General features: G+C 39.4%; 1 protein-coding gene across 4 annotated transcripts in view; it reads right to left on the bottom strand.

Annotated features, from left to right (window-relative positions):
- The window catches only part of LOC109961139 (Kv channel-interacting protein 2), a 138,206-nt gene that overhangs the window by 105,954 nt on the left and 11,165 nt on the right, over positions 1 to 21,087 (bottom strand). For all 4 annotated transcript variants that reach the window (XR_002275099.1, XM_020601772.1, XM_020601774.1 and 1 more), the window contains exon 2: positions 15,767 to 15,904. Coding sequence is in view for 3 of the 4 variants with exons in the window: in XM_020601772.1 (XP_020457428.1) it covers positions 15,767 to 15,904 (138 nt within the window). In the remaining variant the exon portion in view is untranslated. The remainder of the gene's footprint in view (positions 1 to 15,766; positions 15,905 to 21,087) is intronic.

Here is a 21,087-nt window from a genome sequence, read left to right as displayed (position 1 = left end):
GCATCTTTCATCGGGCTGCTGACTGGTCCCCAGATAGTTTTTGTTGACACTGAACTCTGAGGAAATTGTTGGTGTTTGCACAAATACACACACATCACTGAGACAGTGAAGCCCAACCTTGAAGAAGAGGCCCTTGGTAATAGACAATAATAGAACACAAACACACACACAGAGACATCGAGCCAAGTCCGTACAAAAAAGTATTTTATATTGGTACAGAACTAGACAAAAAACATCCAAGCCTATTAATGTTAATGCCATACATTTATATGCAATGAGATATGTGCTTTGATCACAGGGGAACATTGACATGTTGCATATTGAAGGTAAATGATGTGATTGCTTTTTTGAATTACCCGAGGCTAAGTGCATCGTGTAACACACTCACACAAACACAGACACACTCATCAGACACTAAAGCCACAAGCAGAGTTATCACTCTGGCTTATCAACTGTAATGGGTTTTTACAAATACAGAGAAAGCACAAGGAATACACACACAGTCACACCTGAGGGGTCTCATTCTGCTGCTGCTATTTTGGCTGTGAATCCCATCTTTCATAAATCGCATTATTCAAATAGAATCCAAAAACCATGCGACTAAGAGAGCACTGGAGAATGCCACCGGGTGCCGGGATATGCAAATGATTTCTCTTCAGAGTCATCCCTACACACACAGAGTATCAGAGACATATGCAGAGAGGTTTCCACATGACAAACAAGGTTCAAAACTGACTTCAACTTGTATAGGATTTAGAAAAGAGGACTTTACAATCCTAGGACTCAACAGACCTGACAAGGCTAAGAGAAACTGTCCCTCACTTAAAATGATCAGACTGTGCATCATGTTCCCTTGGTTTTTACATGAGCCAGTTTCACATGAGAACAGAGCCGCAGGGGCTTGAATTAAACAGAAGGCTTAAATGTCACGTTCTAGATTGACTTGCGTAAAATTCATCACTGGATTTCTTGAACAGGAATAAATGTTAATGACCCAGAAATGTCATTCAACTCCAGTCTGTCCACGCACTGTGCTTTCCGGTGGAACAATGAAATGTTTCTGGGTGGAGATGAGGACAGCTGCTTTGAATGGAACCCATAAACACAAAGATTACATCTCAGCTGCTACTGAGTTTATCTGCCTGAAGTGTCTTCAGGATGAATATATATATATATATGCTTTATATTTACATGCATGAGAGTTTTTGTGTGTGTGTGCACTCAGTTGTCAGTATATTGTTTTTGATTTTTGTGAGCTTTCTAATGTGTATAAGGTCAAAATTAAATTCTGTCATCTGTGTTTTACTGTTTCTACTTCATCCCCAAATATACGTTAAGGCAAAGCAAGTTTATTTATACAGCACATTTTCATATGCAACAGCAATTCAAAGTGCTTAACACAATGCACACAGATATAAAAAAAAAAAACTTAAAATGCATAGAAACTGCACCCAGAAAGAGAAAACATTAAAATTCACACAGTATTTATAGATAAAACATTGGAATGCAAATTACATAAAACATTAAATATTACTTAAAAGCAACAATTACATGACTGTACAAGTAAACACAAGATCACATTTTATATTTGACCATTTGGACTATTTTTGAAACATGTCCAGAATATTCTTTTAAAGAAAAGCAGCCATCTAGTTCAGTATCCTCAAAACTGGTGTATAACAATCGCAGTCTCTCCTGCAAACCTATCGCCTTTTCTATTGCCTTGTGAAATATCCATGAAGGTTTGGAAAATTCTTTCAATCAAGACTCGAAATAGGTCATGTTTTCATTTTCACCTCATGACAGCAATTTCTCAGACAAGCAGGGAAGGGCTCCATGCAGAAAGTGATGCAGTGCAGGAAACAAAAACTATGCAAGGCAGACACAACACAATAGATACAATAAAAACAAAACACAATGCACAACACACTTTACCTGACTTTAGTTTCAGTTATCATCATTTTGTCACTTAAACAGTTACGTAACATATGAGTGTTTTCTGTGTCTGTTTGTGTTTGCTTGCATGTGCAATGTGCATGACCCTATGAGACTTTGTGACACTGATCACGTGTTCTGTTTCACAAAAGAAGAACAAGGATTTACACCAGTGCTACACTATCATGAAAGTGAGGGTGAAACAAAAGATGAAAGAGCAAAGAGAGGGAATGAGGAATCAGTGAGCCAGGAGAAAGAAAGAAAAGGGCAGAAAGTCTAGATGACTAGTCTTTAGGAGAAGAACGTCAAGTGTGACTCATTTTGCAGAGCCCAACTCAAACAGAAGAGGACAGACAGAGAGAAAGAGGGTTGTGGTTATGTTTACAGAGTCAAACAAGGTGAAACGTTAAGGCAAAGAATGAGGAGAACACAAGTCACAGCATGACAGAATGTGTCACGGAAGTACTGGTGACATCTCTTGATGATTTCTCGACCCTTTGTTTCACACAACCAGGCTGAGTACAGGCTGAGCATAAAGTGAAATTACACTTTAATCCAAATAATTAAATGATTTATCAACATTTTTATGTTCAACAGTCATGTGATCTAAGGGGAAAATTAGCACCGTAGCAAAATCTTAGCTAAAAAGACTCCTGTACAGTTTATATTGCATGTAAGCCCTGTGATGTCACTCACAAACTTTGTTCTGCAAACAGAGCAGGACAAAGGAAATACTAGACCATTTTAGGGGCCTAGGACAGAGACAGTCCTAGATATGTCTCACAAAAACAGTCAGGACACAAGTGTGAGCAACACTTTAATGGAGATGAGCAAACATATCGGACACACATAGGCAAAACCAACCATCCTTAAAGTCTTTTGAAAAAGTAGACCATGATCTCTGAAAAACATCTTGTCCTTTTTACATAAGACACACTTTCCACAGATCTCCCTTCCAGCTTCATGCACTTTTACAGACACACAATGTGAACATAGAAACACACCAGTCTCAGCATGTGTGCGTATGTGTTCTTGTGGTGTTATGGAGACAAGAGGAATTCTTTCTGCCCATTAAGCCAGATTTACGTCTCCTTCTACACCCTCCATCCTCAGGCCATGCCCTTCTCATCCCGTCCATATCAATCCTCACTGATGCGCTACTCCTAATTTGTTTTTTTCATGTTACTTTCTTGCCTGCATGATGATAGTGCACAGCATTATCACAAAAGAAAGGTTGTACAGTACTAATCTATTAATATTCCTGAACACTGGTGACTTATTTCAGTTTTCAGTTTTATTTCAAGTATGCTAACAGGCCACATAAGGATCCTCTGGCAAGGCTGAACAGCTTTCACCTTTATTATTATTCCCTCTCTCATTCTCTGTCACTCTCTTACTGACTCTTCATGCATTAAACACATAATTTAACCTCCACCTACAGACAGCAATCTCTTTCTCTACCTGGCAGGCTGTCACCCACATGCAGGTCCACCCATGCACTCTCTGACATGATTCCAACTACAACAACCACTTTAAAGGGCACACAAGATAGAAGGTGGAGAGCTACTACACTTTATGAAACTTTAAAAATATATATGGCATAAACTACAGACACAGCAGAAGCTGCTGTCTTCCTTCTGAAGATGATCTTTGGCAGTTCTGGTTTCATTTGCAAATGAAATTGCTTTCATAAATAAGAGCTGTAGGTGTGTAGTCATAGCAACGTAACACTGCTGAGAGAGGATACTTTTTATTTGGCACCGACATTTCTCTCCCTGTTTTATTCTGAAAGTGTTGTTGCACGTGAGTCCAATTTGTTTTATTGGTACATTTGGATTTATTTGTTTTGAATCTTAACTGTAACTCAGTATGTCCCTACATTTAGAGAATGCAATGTATGAACGAGTATGCATTGAATATGATCAGCCTCTGCTAAATGATGTTTCAGATTTACCATAATGGATTTGATTACTTAACCTTGTTGTTCTTTAGCCTTATGACCCATGGAGAATGTCCTCAGGTGCCACAGCTTTTGTGAGAGTGTAGGTGTTCTTATTAGTGTGTGTCACATTCAGGGCAATAAAGAGAGCGGCTGCAACTGATAGCCCACCTGGAATGGGAATCTACGTTGACATAGAAATTGATTAAGGCTATAACTGAACCAAACCACCCATGTGCCTGCGACACTGAAGACTTAATTTGCCTTTTAATTGCAAACAATCAAGTGTCATATGATCCTATTTTCAAGTCCCGTGATCATTCTGGAGCTGCAGAGTTAATGGAAGACATCACCCACAAAAAATTAGCATGGACACTAAGCAAACGCAGACAATGAACATATTGGTGATGGAGTTTGTTGGGACATTCTGATTGTGCTCATACCAATCACTGGATCATAAGAGCAGAAGAATCTATGTTGTTGTTACCATTTACCACATTTCAAGGGATGAGGATGATGAAAGCACATACACCCTAAATCATTTGCATAAAAGACTTATTAGGTTCATTGATATAACCACAGCATCCAGAGAGCGCAAACCTCCACTAAGGCAGCTCATAATGCCATTACACCTAAAAGCATGATTACTGATTGTCCAAAGCCAAGTTTACCAGTAGCATCTCAGCCATGAATGGTTCAATAAATATCCCATGTAACCTGACATAACACTGTCCTTCATAGATGCACACAACTCACATCATTTGTCTGCATTTGCCACCTGACAAATGAAATGCCAAGGACTTCAACAGCCTGAGCATGAGGTGAACAGATTCTGTATCTGTATGTTTGGTTTTTCTTCTGATGCTTCCTGTGGGACAGAAGTTGTCGAAGTCAGTCATTTGTGAATCACATTGTGTGACTCAATGTTTTTGCAAACAGAGGCCTGTGAGGCATTTTGTTCTGTTGGCCAGCTGCACCTCCATCATGCCGGATAGGCCCCCACTGCTACCCGCTAACAGAGAGGAGACAGCAGGCGTAGCGACACCCAGCTCTGCATGGTAATCACTCCATGTAGGTGGGAGGGTGTGGTGTATAGAGGTGAGAGACAGCCAAGATCAAGCCCCATGTCAGTAGCCCTTCAACCCCTTGCTGAAGTGCCCTTGAGCAAGGCATTGATTTCCTACCAGCTGCACAGATGCTATGCAAGGAAAATAAAACTTTCCCTTCAGGTAACGAAGAATAACATAATTATCTTGTCTCCATGTTCCACAATATGCATCTCACTGTCTGACTTTAGGGACATGGCAGTCTGAAAATTTCTCATGCAAAATAATTAAATTAGTGAAATAGTTCACATTTGTGGTAAAAATAAAATACTGAAGGGTTATATAACATCAAAGAGGGGGAGGAAACTTTGCAACAGATCATGCTATGTGGACACATGTGCCATTGAAGATAGAGCACGCTGTGGCTGACGACCATATGGGAGAGATGCCAGTGTACCTCACAAAGTGTAACTCAAAGTGTGTGTGTGTGTGTGTGTGTGTGTGTGTGAGTATCACTGAATAAATGAGCTCCTTTCCTCACTATATTGTAAGCGAGGTCCCAAAGTGTGTGTAGATATGCTTATAAAACACACAGACACACACATACACACAGACAGGTGGCAAATTAAAGGAAGATCCTGGATAAATGAGTGGAGATGTGTGTCTTTGTAAAGTTTTTGAGGAAATTGTAAATCTAGCCAAAAGCAAAGCTGCAATGATGAACTGCATAGATTTAAATATATGTCACTACCCAGCCAGCTTCAGAAGCAAAATATTTAACCATATTTAAAGTATTTATTCAAAAAATATTCAACATATACATACATATATGTGTGTGTGTGTGCCTGTGTGCGTGTGTATGTCTATTTCATAGACATTCACCATATCACCTATTATATTTGACAACCAGACCCTAATATTACTCCTAATATTACCAATTTGGACTAAAAATAAATAAAATGATCCAGTTTGCAATCTGACTGTTTATTTTTGTGTTGTAAACTACAAACCATTCAGTCCTTTCTACCAGTTTTAAGCATCTCTAAATGGCCAGTACGACCAGTAGTAGTAAACAGTGACTATACATAGTTTATATCTTGATACTGAATGGGTTCATCTGCCTCAGATGGTCTTTATGTCACTCTTCTGGATTATATTTTAAGGATTATAAATGATCCATTACTACAGTGCTTCCTCCACATCCTGTCACTTTGTTCTGGGGAATTCATTCTCCGTGTGGAATTTGGAAAATTTGCTACAATCCAACTGCATTCATGTAAAATTGACTTCTATTTTTGTATGTTTGTTATTGTAAATATATTCTTGTATTAAATATTTATGTGCTAGTGGCATTCAGTGCTGCAGATAAGAAGACCTTCGGTGAGTCATTCAGCGGCAAACACACACTGGGCTTTCAGCGGTCATTTGTGGGAGATTTGTGGTTTCTCTGTCTGACCAAGCCAACCTCTCCCACCCTCTGCTACCCCGCTTTCACCTTCCACCAGAACTAAAGGAGATTAAGTGTCTCTGTAGATCACTGTGCCAAATTAAACATATTCTCTTTATCTGTATCACTTCTCTCTGCCTTTTTCCCAAACTCCTTGAGGTCTTTTTCCCTCCCCCTGCCCCCTCGCTCCCTGCCTTTCCCCTCTCTTCGTCTGGACACTGATTGCTTTTTCTCTCCTCTAAATTCCCTCCTTTATCACAAACCTGTGCTTGTTTTGGTGGATTCCTACAAGTAAAGTGATGCAGGTCCATAACAGCCACACTTTAATGGCCAGGGACAACAACGTGGGATTTAGACTCTTAGATAAAACACTTAACACTGGGAATGCTGCAAAGGGGCTGAAAAATAGTGTTTACAGTAGTTTACTTTTAGTTTGGTTTTACTGTTCCCTTTGTGATATAATACAAAGGTGAAGCGATATAAACACAAGTGCTAAAATACTAAAAGGGTGTGGTCCAATTAAATGGCCAAGCCAACACGAAAACCTGCCCTATCACAGCTCTCTGTCAACATTGCCTCGTACACAGTTTGACCAGTATTACAGCCCAGCATCTCCGAGGCACTAACTGGAAGGAATAATTGACCACCACCTATTAACAGGTATGCATCATCACATTCATTCCCAGACAGATGAATGCAGCTTCATTAATCAAAATGATTGTGTGTGTGTGAGTGAGTGCACAGATGTACTGTATGAACAGACAACCTCAAAACATAATGCCTCCAGCCATGGTTACTGCCAGTGCAGAGGCATAAAAACACCAGGGTTAGGAAGCTTTTTTTTGGCACCAGGCAGCTTAATTTTCTTGTATAACAACATTTAATTAGTGAGGTGCCTTTTAAAACACCAAAAACCAGCACTCCCTTGCACTACGCTATCCATAGCTTGGTATCCACGTTGGTTGTATGATGTTGCTCGCTGTGCCAAACAGAGGTGAGACAAAAGAGGCTGCTGCTGCTGAGTTTTTCAGACAATGAACAAGAGCACAATCTACAGTCCACTAATTCCTGGTGAAAGAGATCTCAATATTATCACATTCATTTTATGAGATCTTTGCCAAAAGTAATTAAAAGATCTCATCATCAATAGAAAAAGTAAATGTTCATTAAAGGAGATCACTAGTGGAAGAGTAACTTACGTACCCTCAGACAGGCGGGTAGTCCTTGGGAGATAAATGATACTATCAGAAAGGAACAGCCTAAATAGAAAAGGACAAAATATTGAAGATATTTATATTATTCCATTCACATTAATCTCATTCTAGCTATAGTATATCTACATAATGTTGCCATCTGAATGGGTTTCAGCATTTAGGGATAAAATGTTCCCACTGATCACAGACCAGTTTTGCTATAATATAATGGAGTTGAAATGAGTTTTGAATGTCAGAGACTCTATAAAGAAGCATTTAAACATTCAATTCTGGCACAATTATGAAATCACTGAACACAGTTACCAGAATTTCATACAATAGTGGCAACAGACAAAATTGTGTTGCTCTGTAACAATGTGCACCTGGGTGCACCTGGATATACAACACAAACAAATGAACACAGCCAGTCGTGCTGTAGCCTTGGGTCTGCCAAGAAGACTGAATGCAACACAGTACAGGCAAACAAACAGTCCTGCCAGGAGCCCTAATGTATGTGCATGCCATAATACACTTTGCTACCCCCAGGAAGCATGGATATTAACATAGATGTCACCTAGGGTTTGATCTCAAGCATATGCACACATACATACTGTACATGCAGGAAAATTCCTGGAGAGTGAGGAGACAGAGAATCAAAGTGAAAAGGACCTTCTGGGTTTGTATAATTCACTCTGGAATTTAATAAGGCAAATCACTAAAAATACTGCTTTGGAACTTTTCTTAACATGCTGTGCGGTAATTTAATATAATTCAATATCGCTATGAATTTAATATGCAATTTTATTATCATTTAATGAACACCATTTCCCACAAGCCTGCAAGTAGCTCCCTGCCAAGCTAAGGTGGAGGGACACCTTCTAGTAGTATGTAATATTTTTTGGTCGTCGTGATTTGCCCCTAGGAGATATCGTGGCATACGCTAACATCTATTTCAGCAAAGCTGAGTCAAAGAATGTCATTGTTACCCTGTAGCCTATATGAAATGCTGAAGTGTTGCAATCATTGCTGTTTTTATTTTACATACACAACTTTAGTTTAGTTGACAATTAATTTTTTAATTTCTACACTATAACCATCTAAAATGGCAGATTAACTAAGTCATTCTCTGTTATACTGTATCAGTAGTGCAAGCAACCAAAGCCAGATATTAAATATGCGAAGTGAGGTGTGTGTGTGTGTGTGTGTGTGTGTGTGTGTGTGTGTGTGTGTGTGTGTAATACTGTCCCCCTTCATGCGTGTGTACAACAGAGTACAGCCTGGGTTTGTGACTGTGTTCTCTGGCTGTTTGCCTAATCTCCCAAACACAAAAGAGGAAAGAGGGGCAAGCTGCTTCATTATTAAACACACACACACACACATACTGTACATGTCAATTGCCTCCACAGACACAGTCTTGTGTGCACTTGTTTGTGTTTGCAGCTTAGAAACGATGAGGTATTAAATACTAGTTTGCATCTTTCCTGTCTTATCTATAAGAATCTCCCCTTCACTGCAGACCGCTTCAAATCTGTCGCCTCATTTATCTCTCTCACTACTTTCAGTGGGTGGGAACACAGCTCATCACACAAACTCTCATGATCACACACACACACACAAACACACGCACACAAAGGTCACTCGCAGTGCCAAACTCAGACTTTTGACATCTCTTGCATAAAACATGAGTCCAAATAAGAGAACATGAAATAATCATGAGCAAGGGGCCATATTCACAAAGCCATCCGAAGCTAAAACGTGGCCCTAATTGGCCCATTTAAGAACAAATTCTAAAAGTAATGTGCTTTTCAGTCGTGATTTTAAAAGCATCTCTTAAAGCAATTCCCCAAGCGCTGAAGCAGAAAAAAGATCTCCTAAAAAGGTGGATGGGAGCTTTAGCAAGATTAAAACTTTTCTTTACAACTACATTTAAAATGGTGGACACACTTGCGGAGCAATAAACGTCTTAATCCATCACAGTGTCTGCTATTCTTCAGTAGAGATCAGTTTTAAAATCATTACACCAATCCCAAAAAAATAGTAAAATGACCAGTGTTCCTTGAATGTTCTCTGCACATTGAATCTCATTTGAAGTTTGACTGGCGGTGGTAATGACTGCAATAATAGCTCCTTCACCAGCAAGGTCAGAGCCGCCTCTATGTTCCCTAAAAATACTTCACTGTAAATAGTTTCTATTCACAGGGCAGTTCCTTCCTCCTGACTCCTCCGAACTTTTCTGCTACTGTTTTGAGAAAGCAGGGGAGAAGTATTTTTAGCAGTAAACAAAAATGCTGTGCGAATAAGGACCACAAGCACATTACAAGGTTGTTGTTTAGCTGTGGATCCTGCAAACAGGCAGGGGGGTGCTTTACAAGCTGGTACCAGGATCATATTCCATGTTTAAAATAAAAAAAACACGGAGCTGGTATAAGTCATAGAAAACATTATGTGCTGTTAGTTGGGGTGTGTGTGCGCACATACATACAGTGTATATATAATGCATCACTTTCTCTTTCTTTAAGGTCCGACCCCTGCCATCACCACTGATGATGGAATTTCTTTTCGTCAAATGGCTCATATTTTGCTCCTATGAAAACCCAAGGAATCGTAGACTGAACTCCAACAGTGTTTACTTTGCTATAATTTTCTAGTAATTGATTTTTATTGCTTCATCATGCTCATTAGCATAGTGCCACATGCTGCCTTTGTGCGCTGAGGTTTTCCATCAGTTTTCCTATTATCCTTTACATATCAGACTCCTTTTGTCTGTGCGTAGCCTATATGTGTGGGTGTGCAATTTTCCAGTCAGACTGTCTCTGAAGCTCTGGTTTTATTTTCAGTAAATTAAACCACAATATCAGTTTCCTCCCAATCGTGTTTATCATGGAACAGGAAACATCCACAGAGGATTTGATTACGGCAAATTACATTCATAATTACCCCAGACATTTTAATAATGAAACCGAATAGCTAATATGAGAGAGCATTGGGGAATACTGCTGATCACAAACGGAGGAAAGGATGATATGAACCAGGATACAGAGGATGAATAAGTCAACCAGCCATGCAGATGTCCACTGACATAGCATACAGGGGATGCAACATCAACTGTTGTCAGACGTTATTTATTTCTAAAGTATTTCTTAGACAAAAGGGCAAACTCAAGACAATGCAGAGCTCAGACTGAAATAAAATATGAATAAAAAGACATTCAAACTAATAAAATGCTAAGTATAAATACACAGAGATACAAAAGTACAGTTTCTTTCAGTCTAACCTAAATCTTTGAATGCTATGTATGAGGTTCTCTGAAAACTGAAAAAGAGCATAATAGACCATCCACTCTCCTTTAAAAAATTCAAAGTCTTTGCCATTTCAAATCTAGTTTGTGTGCATTTATTATACCACCAACCCTGTGCACACACACACACAAACATACAATCCCAAATCCTCTCACTGCCACATTCTGCAGCACTTTAACCTGTGGCTTAGAAGCCCTTCATACATTATTCTGTGTCCATTCTCCATGTCTGCTTGCTGGAACAATGAGCTCTAATAGCAGCCAGCAGCTCACCCGGCTCCCCTTGGACGCAGTATCACCCCACCCAGTCCACTGCAGCCAAATGAAAGGTACAGTCTGAACCTCGACAGGCAAACACGACATGGTCACCTCACTGAAGCTGAATGGTGGGACTGATTTGTTAAAAATTCAGCAGTTATGAAAATATAAATAGTGTCAGTCCTTGGGAAAGCTTGCAACCGCTCAGTATTTAGTAATATTTCTACTGAAAGCTGCAGTTCTCTTTTCCCTGAGTCCCCTTGAATGTCTATGAGTGTCATTGTGAGCGTGCGTCATCAGTGTGCATGAGTATATGTTGCATTTTGATTAATCTGTGGAGAGGGTGAAAATAAATGAGCAAAATTGTGAGTTGAAGTAGATTACTTCATTTCACTTTCTTTGGCACACACTGAAAATAACCCATTTACTTTTCAAGGTTACTGCTGGTGTTTCCTGCCTTTTTGATCACAGCTACAGAGCAAAGTCAGCCCAGCTCCAGAGTAGCAATCCAAACCTAAAGCAGCACAGAGAGAAGCAATCACATGGGGGAGATTAGTAGTATAATGAATAAATGAAAAGCAAATATTGATTTACAGTACAGTTGTCTACTATATTGATACTTTACATAAACCTCCTTGCATGCACATTGTCTTAATCTCGTTTGCTCCTGCATGCAGACATTTTATTAGCTTGCACTGTCCTGTAGAATAAATGGTCTTATACTTGTATAGCGCCTTTCTATGCTTTTACAGCACACTCAAAGCGCTTTCACATTATTCGGCCATTCACCCATTCGCACTCACGCATTCACGCACCAGGAGCAACTGGGGGTTCAGTGTCTTGCTCAAGGACACCTCGACATGTTGACTGGACAAGCCGGGAATCGAACCGCTAATCCTCCGGTTAGGAAATGACCCGCTCTACCTCCTGAGCCACAGTTTATTCCAATGAAGCTGCAGGCATCAGAGGCAAAGTAAATCCAAAGTAATTTTACAAAATTGGTGAGTTTTGACACTGATAGTGAGCCGAGCACCATCAATTCCAAGGACTCAGAGTCCTCAGAACTGTTGGTACAGTCCCCTGTGAATACCCAAAGTAATAATATTTTCCCTTCCTATGTGTGCTTGTGCTCTCGTTTTGGGAGCATAGCCTGTGATCCTCCTATATTAACTCAGAGTGACACTAATTAATGCCTTCTCTATTAGTACCTTCTGCAAAAACACTTGGACAGTAAACAAGCTTTCAAGGTGACACAAATGTGATTTTTACTAAGCAGGATGTACAACGACATAATGTCTGAACATTAAGAAACACTCTGCCTGTCATTCCAAATACTGTCCTCATCTGGTTAAGTATGTTCTCCATTTGTATCAAGGACCCTCGGCCCCTCAAGCATAATAAAATAAGCCTGAACTTCAGTGCAGCTAATGCCATGTGGGAACGGATGTGATGATAGCCAAGACCCAGCTCCTCATTATACTGTGACAAGTCTTCTGCTGTACTGGGTCTAACCCAAGTCACTGGTGTCAGGCAAAGAAGAAAAATAAACCTTAATAAGTCCTAACTGAACCTTGGGGAGCTTGTCTCTACATGCTTGAGATAAAAAATATGGCATCATGAGAAAAAGAAAGAGGGTATTCATATAGGTGTATCTGTGGTCACATGTTTACCCTAGGGAACAAAAGCTGTGTACAGGAGGACACGGTGTAAGGCTGCACTATCAATGATACAGTTCCCACACTCATACAGCTCCTCAGAGAATGGTAAGAACGAGCATAAATGCAGAAGGAGTCCAGAAGATGTGACCAGCACTACCTGTACATCAAGTTGTCTCAGCAGTGGAGATGCATGATGTTCCTAGAACAAGACATATGGGACATACAAATCCATCAGTCCACTTATTTTCAGCTTTGGGAGAGTCATTTGCCACCCACACATGTACACAAAGGCATGTTTTATGTAAGCCCACTTTGAGACATTAAAACAAAAGCACATTTGCACACTTAAGCTTGCAGGCACACAAGCACACAAAGAGATGCTTTGACACTGTCAGTCTTAAGACTTTCAACTGCAAAACACTTCATGAAATTTGCTTCCTAAAAATACCATGTAACTAAAGGTTAGTTGAAGTATAAATCAGCTTCATTAGGGAGAAAATCAAGTCAAAGTTTTTTTATTGTCAAGTCACTATATGTGCAGGATATACAGAAAAATCAAAATACTGTTTCTCCCTCAACTAATGTTGAATGCCTATACCATTTAAGAAACTAAAATAGAATAAAAGTAGAATAAACACTGAATAAATAGAATGACCCTTTTAACACTATTATTTTGCAATTAAAAGATTATTCTGGTTTTCTACAACTGTGCGTGCACAACTATAGCAAATACTATAGGTCAAAGTTAAAACAAGAAGTCAGACTGTAAACTGCAGTGAATGGTATGGACACCACTGATCACTGAGTCATAATTTGGCCATTTGCCTTTGTTTCTATTCCAAATATGTTTGGCTAATCGTGGGATTTGTTACAACCTGTATCATCATCTGGCTGCTCAGGTTTCTTGCAAAACATTTTCATCTCTTCCACCTCAGTCACAACTTTCTCTGCTGGCATTTCCACTTAGGTGATTTTAACTTCCTAATTGAAAATGTGACTAAAAAAATAAGTGCATGTAAATGCACTTAATGTTTGAGCAAGCAGAGGTCACTTTCATGACATGTACCAAAGCATCGTTAATATTGTTGGTAAGCCATGGGCTATGCTCCCTTAAAAACTGCTATATGGTACAGTATGATCAATGTCAGTGTAGTCTGTACATGTTGCTATGCAGACACAATAAAATGGAATTAAGTAGATCTTTGTAAATAAATTAGGAATCTTGGGGGGGTTGTAGGTTTGGTTTAATGCATTGAGGATGTGGACTGAGATATGTGTCTGGCTGTGAGCAGCTTGATTGCTGCCAGGACGTCGGTTTCCATACAGCAGCTGGTAGATATCATCTATAAACGATTTTCCTTTGGCAGCGTCTGCCTCCAAACACAACAGGGAAGCCCTCTCTCACTGCAAGCTAATCGGAGGCGGTATTAATGCAGCATCTCTCCAGGCTTTTCACTCTCTTATCACAGCACTGGCAGGTAGATACACATGTGTACTGCTTCACTCAGTGGCAGGATTACTCTTCAGCTGTGTGGGGGAAGACTGCAGATTGAGAGATACTATACAACGCTTGAGGTTTTGTCTTATAAAGCTGAACAGTTTATACAGGAGAGAGAGAGCTGGTGTTAATCTCATGACTAGATAACATATTGTCCCCCAAAACAGAACTCCTAAGCTAGTTTGTCATCTTTCAATAAATTCAACTAAGTCATACAAACTTGTTTCCTTTCTCTGCAGAAGAAAAGTTCATTCCTCTCCTTTACCTCTTGCTTTCCTTGTCTGCCTCTGCTCTCCCCACAGTGATCTGTTACAACTGAGTGGTTCTCTAATGATCTCCAAGTGAGAGGCTGAAAGTCATCTAAAGCATGTGCATGTTCACACACACACACACTCTCCTCACGTGCACACCCACATACATACTTATCTTGGTATCTTCAGGGATAATTGGGGAAGAGTTCTCTTAGCTCACAGAATCCTACCACTATTAAAGCATGGAGCTGTGTCTGTGCAGCTGCATTTAGTGAGTCGGTGCACTCTGAGTGTGAGTGTGTGTGTGTGAGAGAGAGAGAGAGAAACAAGGGGCAGGGGGAAGAGAGAAAGGGTGAGTTGGGGTAGATTTGACAGGTGTTTTTAGGGATGAAGAGAAGCAGACGGCTTGTCAGTTTGAAAAGTCAGTATTTTGTGTGTGCATGCGTGTGTGTCGGTGGGTGTGTGACATGTAATGTGAAGCGTTAATGCTTGGTTGAGCATGTCGAGGGTCTGTACATGACAATCCTCACAACCTGTAGAGAGAGAAAGGCAGACAGAGACAGGAAGATACAGGCAGGAAGCGAGAGATGGAGGAGACTAGGATTAAGACTAATTTAAATAATTAACTGTTATTAATAAGTTTCCAGCTACTTGAAAAAACTAACTGCACATGAGACCGGGTGAATTTGGCTTTGGTATTTTCAAACAAATTGCAAACTAGTCAACTAAAATATGTGTAGACAGAATAACCATTAAGTCAGATTCACTGATTGGCAAAACACTCAAAACATTTCCTAACTGGCTCAAACCTTCTATCCATATGAATAACGATCCTGATGAAAGTACAGGAGATCCTAAAAGGACCAAGATGGAATAGATTTACATATTTATGATTATAGTCATGTACAATGGCCACACATGCCAGCCAATGCTGCTGACAAATGCAAATCATAAGGTAATTCAGTATACAGTAGTTAATCCATACCCACATTGGCAGCTATTCTATGACTATATAACCACAGTAGTTTATTAGTTATTAAACACAGCTCTACAAAGGTCAAAGGATTCTGCCATTAGGATTCTATAATTTTATATGCTATAATGTTAAAGATTTTCAATATTTAACATGTACAAGGAAATGACATGTTGCATGTTCTGGATGTGATATGAAAGACAGAAGTTGGAGCATATGTGCATTTTACACAATTTGTAAGACAACATTTGATCATAAGTTCAATATTACCTTGTCAGAAGACATTTCTGACTTTAGTCTTCTTTTTTGAAAGGTGGCCTGATGAATCCCCTCAGCCCTCAGGTTTGATGGCGTTCTACGCCTGTTGCTCTTCTTCTTCTCTGTGCTGCTCTGTAGTCTCTTCCCAATCTGCAAAAGAAAACGCTGGTAAAACTTCTTTTCTACAGGATTTTTAAAAACATTTCAGCTTGTGTCACAGACACTACAACTCCCTGATGTGCTTCCCTGATATGCACCTGAAAACACACATGCACAACATACAATACAACATACTTAGACTACTATATATATATACACTATATATAAACACACTGGGCCTAAATTGTCACGTTTGATCTCTGTAATCCACCTAGTGAACCTGCAGTTAAATGTGCTTTAACTTTTTGTCTTTAACTTCAAAACGCCCCCACACATGCCAGCTTACCCTAAGGACATCCTGACAGATTGTTTTGTTTTGAAGCTCATAAACAATTAAGTATGGCTGATTCAGACAGTCACCACTAAACACAAGCTACTAAACCACCGCTTGTCAACATAGGCTTCGATGTATGTATGAGATGAATGGTGTATAATATAATGTGGAGGAAACAACTGAGCGGTTATTAATGTCAGATAATTGAGAATCTTTATAGCTGGTGATTAACACTTGCATGATACTGTGAATGACTGTCACTCATTTATAAGTGATCTCAAAGGAATTCAATATCCAACATGAAGTAATTGTTACCTTGATTTTTTTGTGACTGTTTCTCATGTTTTTTAATTACATCCTTGTGTGGATGGTATCAAGTTTTGTCAGCTCAATGGAAAGGAAGCCATAAACGCTCCAGAAGGAAGGGGCCGCTTACACAAATACTCACCGCTTTAATTTGCAATTGCATCAGCACTGTAACTGATATTTGAGAAATCAGTTGATTATATCTCATAACTTGCAAACAGGAAGTGTAGGGGGCAAACGTTTTGGAATCTGTACAATAACTTGACAGGCGCTTTCTTTGAAGCATAATGATACAGTACATTTAATACTCAGATTTATACCATGACCAAAAGGTAGGTTTCCAAATTTAACAATGTAAATTATCAATAATTTTCTTTCATTTTAAACTGAAAGAATAAGATTCAGTTGGTGACAAAAGTGAGTTTTTGGAAAAACCTTTTTCGATTAGTCACAAGGTCTGGCTGATAACTTATCCCAAGATATAAGCTTAGTGGGCTATCAAATCCTTCAGTCCCAGTTTCAGCAGCTAATGCCAAGATATTAGACAGCAGCCCATGTTTACTCGCTCTGCCAATGGTGTCACTGGCAGCTCACAGTCATACAGTTCCCAGCTCATAAACAGTGAAATCCCTGCCTGAACATCAGAGGAAACAGCAACACCTACGTGTGTAAATCCCCTCAAAGCCACCACTTGATCTCAGCAGCACAGCTATACAGCGATGAATCGTGAATTGCTTTCAAAGAATTATAAACATGACACCATGATAGTGTCTGTTTCTTAGTCATATCAGTAAATCGCACTGTAACATGAGCCATATGCTGAACTAAGGACTGTCAATCACCATAAAGCCACCCGCCTTACAATTTTATGAAAGAAATTTCTGCTTTGGAAGTTTGATCATCTTGCACTCTTCAGTTGTTCAGTAGGTTGCTGCCCACCACATTAATCATTTACATCAAGAAAAAAGTATTTTTGTTACTTCAGAGCAATTTTCATGCTTGGTATCCAGGTCTAACACAGATGCCTGATCAATATAACAACAGATTTAAGGTGACAACATTAACAACAGGGAGATGTGAGTAATTAGGTCTACTACAATTTGCATTAGTTCTAATAATCTACAATAATTTCTCCCTCTGTCTGTCTCTAAAAGACTACTTTGTACCTTTCTGTACTATTTACAATCACTGTGAACAGAAAGAAAGTAAGATAAGGAAAGTACAGATAATTATTTGAACATTAGACAAAGCACATTCATCAGATAGTTCTATTGCTGCGTGAACATCCCAATACCGTTGTGTACGTAAACATAGCTAATGAATAATCCACATTAGTTGCTTGCAGCATCATACAGACTGAGCAGCTATCAAATACATGTACAGTTGGTTAACAGCCAAGGATGTTTTTAACCTTTGTGTGTGTCTACAGTATGTTCTGTGTTTCTAACTGTGTGCGTGCAGGAGAATGTCTGCTTAATCACAGCATCTGTTGCTGTCATCGCTCTCGGATACAAACACGATCAATCACCAGAGGAAGTGACATTATTTATTACAACCCTATTCGAGGGATTATGGAAAAGATTTCATCACTGTACAACCAAATCAAGTAAAGTGCAGTATGGCATAGCTAATGCCAAGATATTAGACAGCAGCCCATGTTTACTCGCTCTGCCAATGGTGTCACTGGCAGCTCACAGTCATACAGTTCCCAGCTCATAAACAGTGAAATCCCTGCCTGAACATCAGAGGAAACAGCAACACCTACGTGTGTAAAACCCTCAAAGCCACCACTTGATCTCAGCAGCACAGCTATACAGCGATGAATCGTGAATTGCTTTCAAAGAATTATAAACATGACACCATGATAGTGTCTGTTTCTTAGTCATATCAGTAAATCGCACTGTAACATGAGCCATATGCTGAACTAAGGACTGTCAATCACCATAAAGCCACCCGCCTTACAATTTTATGAAAGAAATTTCTGCTTTGGAAGTTGGATCATCTTGCACTCTTCAGTTGTTCAGTAGGTTGCTGCCCACCACATTAATCATTTACATCAAGAAAAAAGTATTTTTGTTACTTCAGAGCAATTTTCATGCTTGGTATCCAGGTCTAACACAGATGCCTGATCAATATAACAACAGAATTAAGGTGACAACATTAACAACAGGGAGATGTGAGTAATTAGGTCTACTACAATTTGCATTAGTTCTAATAATCTACAATAATTTATCCCTCTGTCTGTCTCTAAAAGACTACTTTGTACCTTTCTGTACTATTTACAATCACTGTGAACAGAAAGAAAGTAAGATAAGGAAAGTACAGATAATTATTTGAACATTAGACAAAGCACATTCATCAGATAGTTCTATTGCTGCGTGAACATCCCAATACCGTTGTGTACGTAAACATAGCTAATGAATAATCCACATTAGTTGCTTGCAGCATCATACAGACTGAGCAGCTATCAAATACATGTACAGTTGGTTAACAGCCAAGGATGTTTTTAACCTTTGTGTGTGTCTACAGTATGTTCTGTGTTTCTAAGTGTGTGCGTGCAGGAGAATGTCTGCTTAATCACAGCATCTGTTGCTGTCATCGCTCTCGGATACAAACACGATCAATCACCAGAGGAAGTGACATTATTTATTACAACCCTATTCGAGGGATTATGGAAAAGATTTCATCACTGTACAACCAAATCAAGTAAAGTGCAGTATGGCATGAAAGGAGGCTCTTTGGTTAATGACTGCATTAAAAAAATAATAATCTAATTTCAATTAAGTGAAGATCTTTATCTGGAGCGCATGACTTAAAGCAGTATGATGAATGTGTCTGTTAGATTAAAGATTAAAGTCTGAGAACGAGGTAATAAAGTGGCTGTTTTTAGAAGCCATGCACTGCTGCATGTTGTCTTTCTAACCATACTTCAGTTATCTAAGACACAGGCTGAGTCATAGTTTCAGCTCGATGGAGATTTATAAAGAGATGAATATCCAGTGTAGAGGAGGTAAAAACAGTCATCTGAATCTGTCCAACACCCACTCACATCTATAGTTCTCTTTCACATTCACTTTCCTTTCATTCCTGAGACTTTTACATTTTCTGTGCAGGAAAAAGATTGGCAAATATATTACCACTAATCCATGTCTAACTCTAATCAAATGATTTGTCAATAATAGTGTTTACTGTGTTAAATATCCACTGCTGTCAAATAGATCAACCAGCCATCACACCTTACAACCCAACAGTTATGAGTACTGACAGAATATTAACTGCATTTAACATACATTTTAGCGTGTTTTCCTAAGTTAGTCTGACTGTTCGTTTTGTTTTCATGTTGTACAACTTGTCTTTTAACCCTGTAGCTAATGTCGTGTGACTGAGATGAAATGTTCGTTTGCTTTTGGAATGAAATAGTGGCATATCTTGTTTTTATATTGCCATCAGACATGAGTACATTTTACTTCCCACTGCAAAGACATCTGATAATGAAAACTGTATGTTAAATGATTTACTTTGAAACTGTAATTTTCCAGGTGCCCAAACTAAAGTTTCCAAAAACAACCCCATGTTTGGTAATCACTTTGAGTTGCTCCTGTCTGCAGCATCTTGGCGCAGGACTGAAACTGTGTGTGTGTGTGTGTGTTTGTTTGTGCATGTGCCTGTCTGTCTGCTAGCCCTCCACGTGTGCACGTTGGCTTATTTGCCATATGCCGAGGGCTCTTTGGAACAGAAGCACCATTATCCATTCATCAGGCCTGCAGCATCAGTTCCCTGGTCTAATTTACACCTCAGACACAGCTCTCCTCCCTCTCCAAACCCTTGTTGACATAAAATATAATCCACAATCACAAATCTACAAATGCAGCGCTGCTTCAGTGTTCCACTGATCAATATGGACTGAAACTGTAAGTGACAGTTTTCAAAGTGACAGTTTTCAGATGACGTCCTAAGTCACTGAAAGACAGACAAACGAGAGGTCATAGTTAGAGGAAGACGTGAACCTGTAATCCACAACTGACAATTTAAAAGTTACACTCATATCTTATCTGAAAACTTAAATCTGATCAATAACAGTAGTGAGAGTAATCGACAGTTAAGAAAAAAAGGAGGCTAAAACAATTTCATTTCGATAACGGTGGTGCATCCCTGAACATACGTTTTTTATTTTTTCCCACCTTCCTTGTTTCCTTCACTGCTTTTATGGTGGCATGGTTGTAGGCCCCAGGTATCGATTGTATAACAAGGACTAATGGGCATGACAAAAGCAGAAAAGAAGGAGAAAATAAGGGGGGTTAAAGAAGATCCACCCATCCATCCATTTTCCTCCGCTTATCCGGGACCGGGTCGCGGGGGCAGCAGTCTAAGCAAAGATGCCCAGACTTCCCTCTCTCCAGACACTTCCTCCAGCTCCTCCGGGGGAATGCCAAGGCATTCCCCTCTGACAAATGGTACACCACGAGGGATTTACTGGCTGCAATGCCAAATAATAGACACACTTTCTTCTGATTCTATTACATGTTGCACCTCTTTACATTTAGATAACTACAAATATCAGACTTCACTTTTAGTTGGAGGTTTGTAAAAAAAA

This window comes from Monopterus albus, unplaced genomic scaffold, assembly GCF_001952655.1.
Source record: "Monopterus albus unplaced genomic scaffold, M_albus_1.0 scaffold52.1, whole genome shotgun sequence".
NCBI classification, from domain to species: Eukaryota; Metazoa; Chordata; class Actinopteri; order Synbranchiformes; family Synbranchidae; genus Monopterus; species Monopterus albus.
Note: the sequence above shows the minus strand (reverse complement) of the source record. Positions and strands in the feature narration are given on the sequence as shown.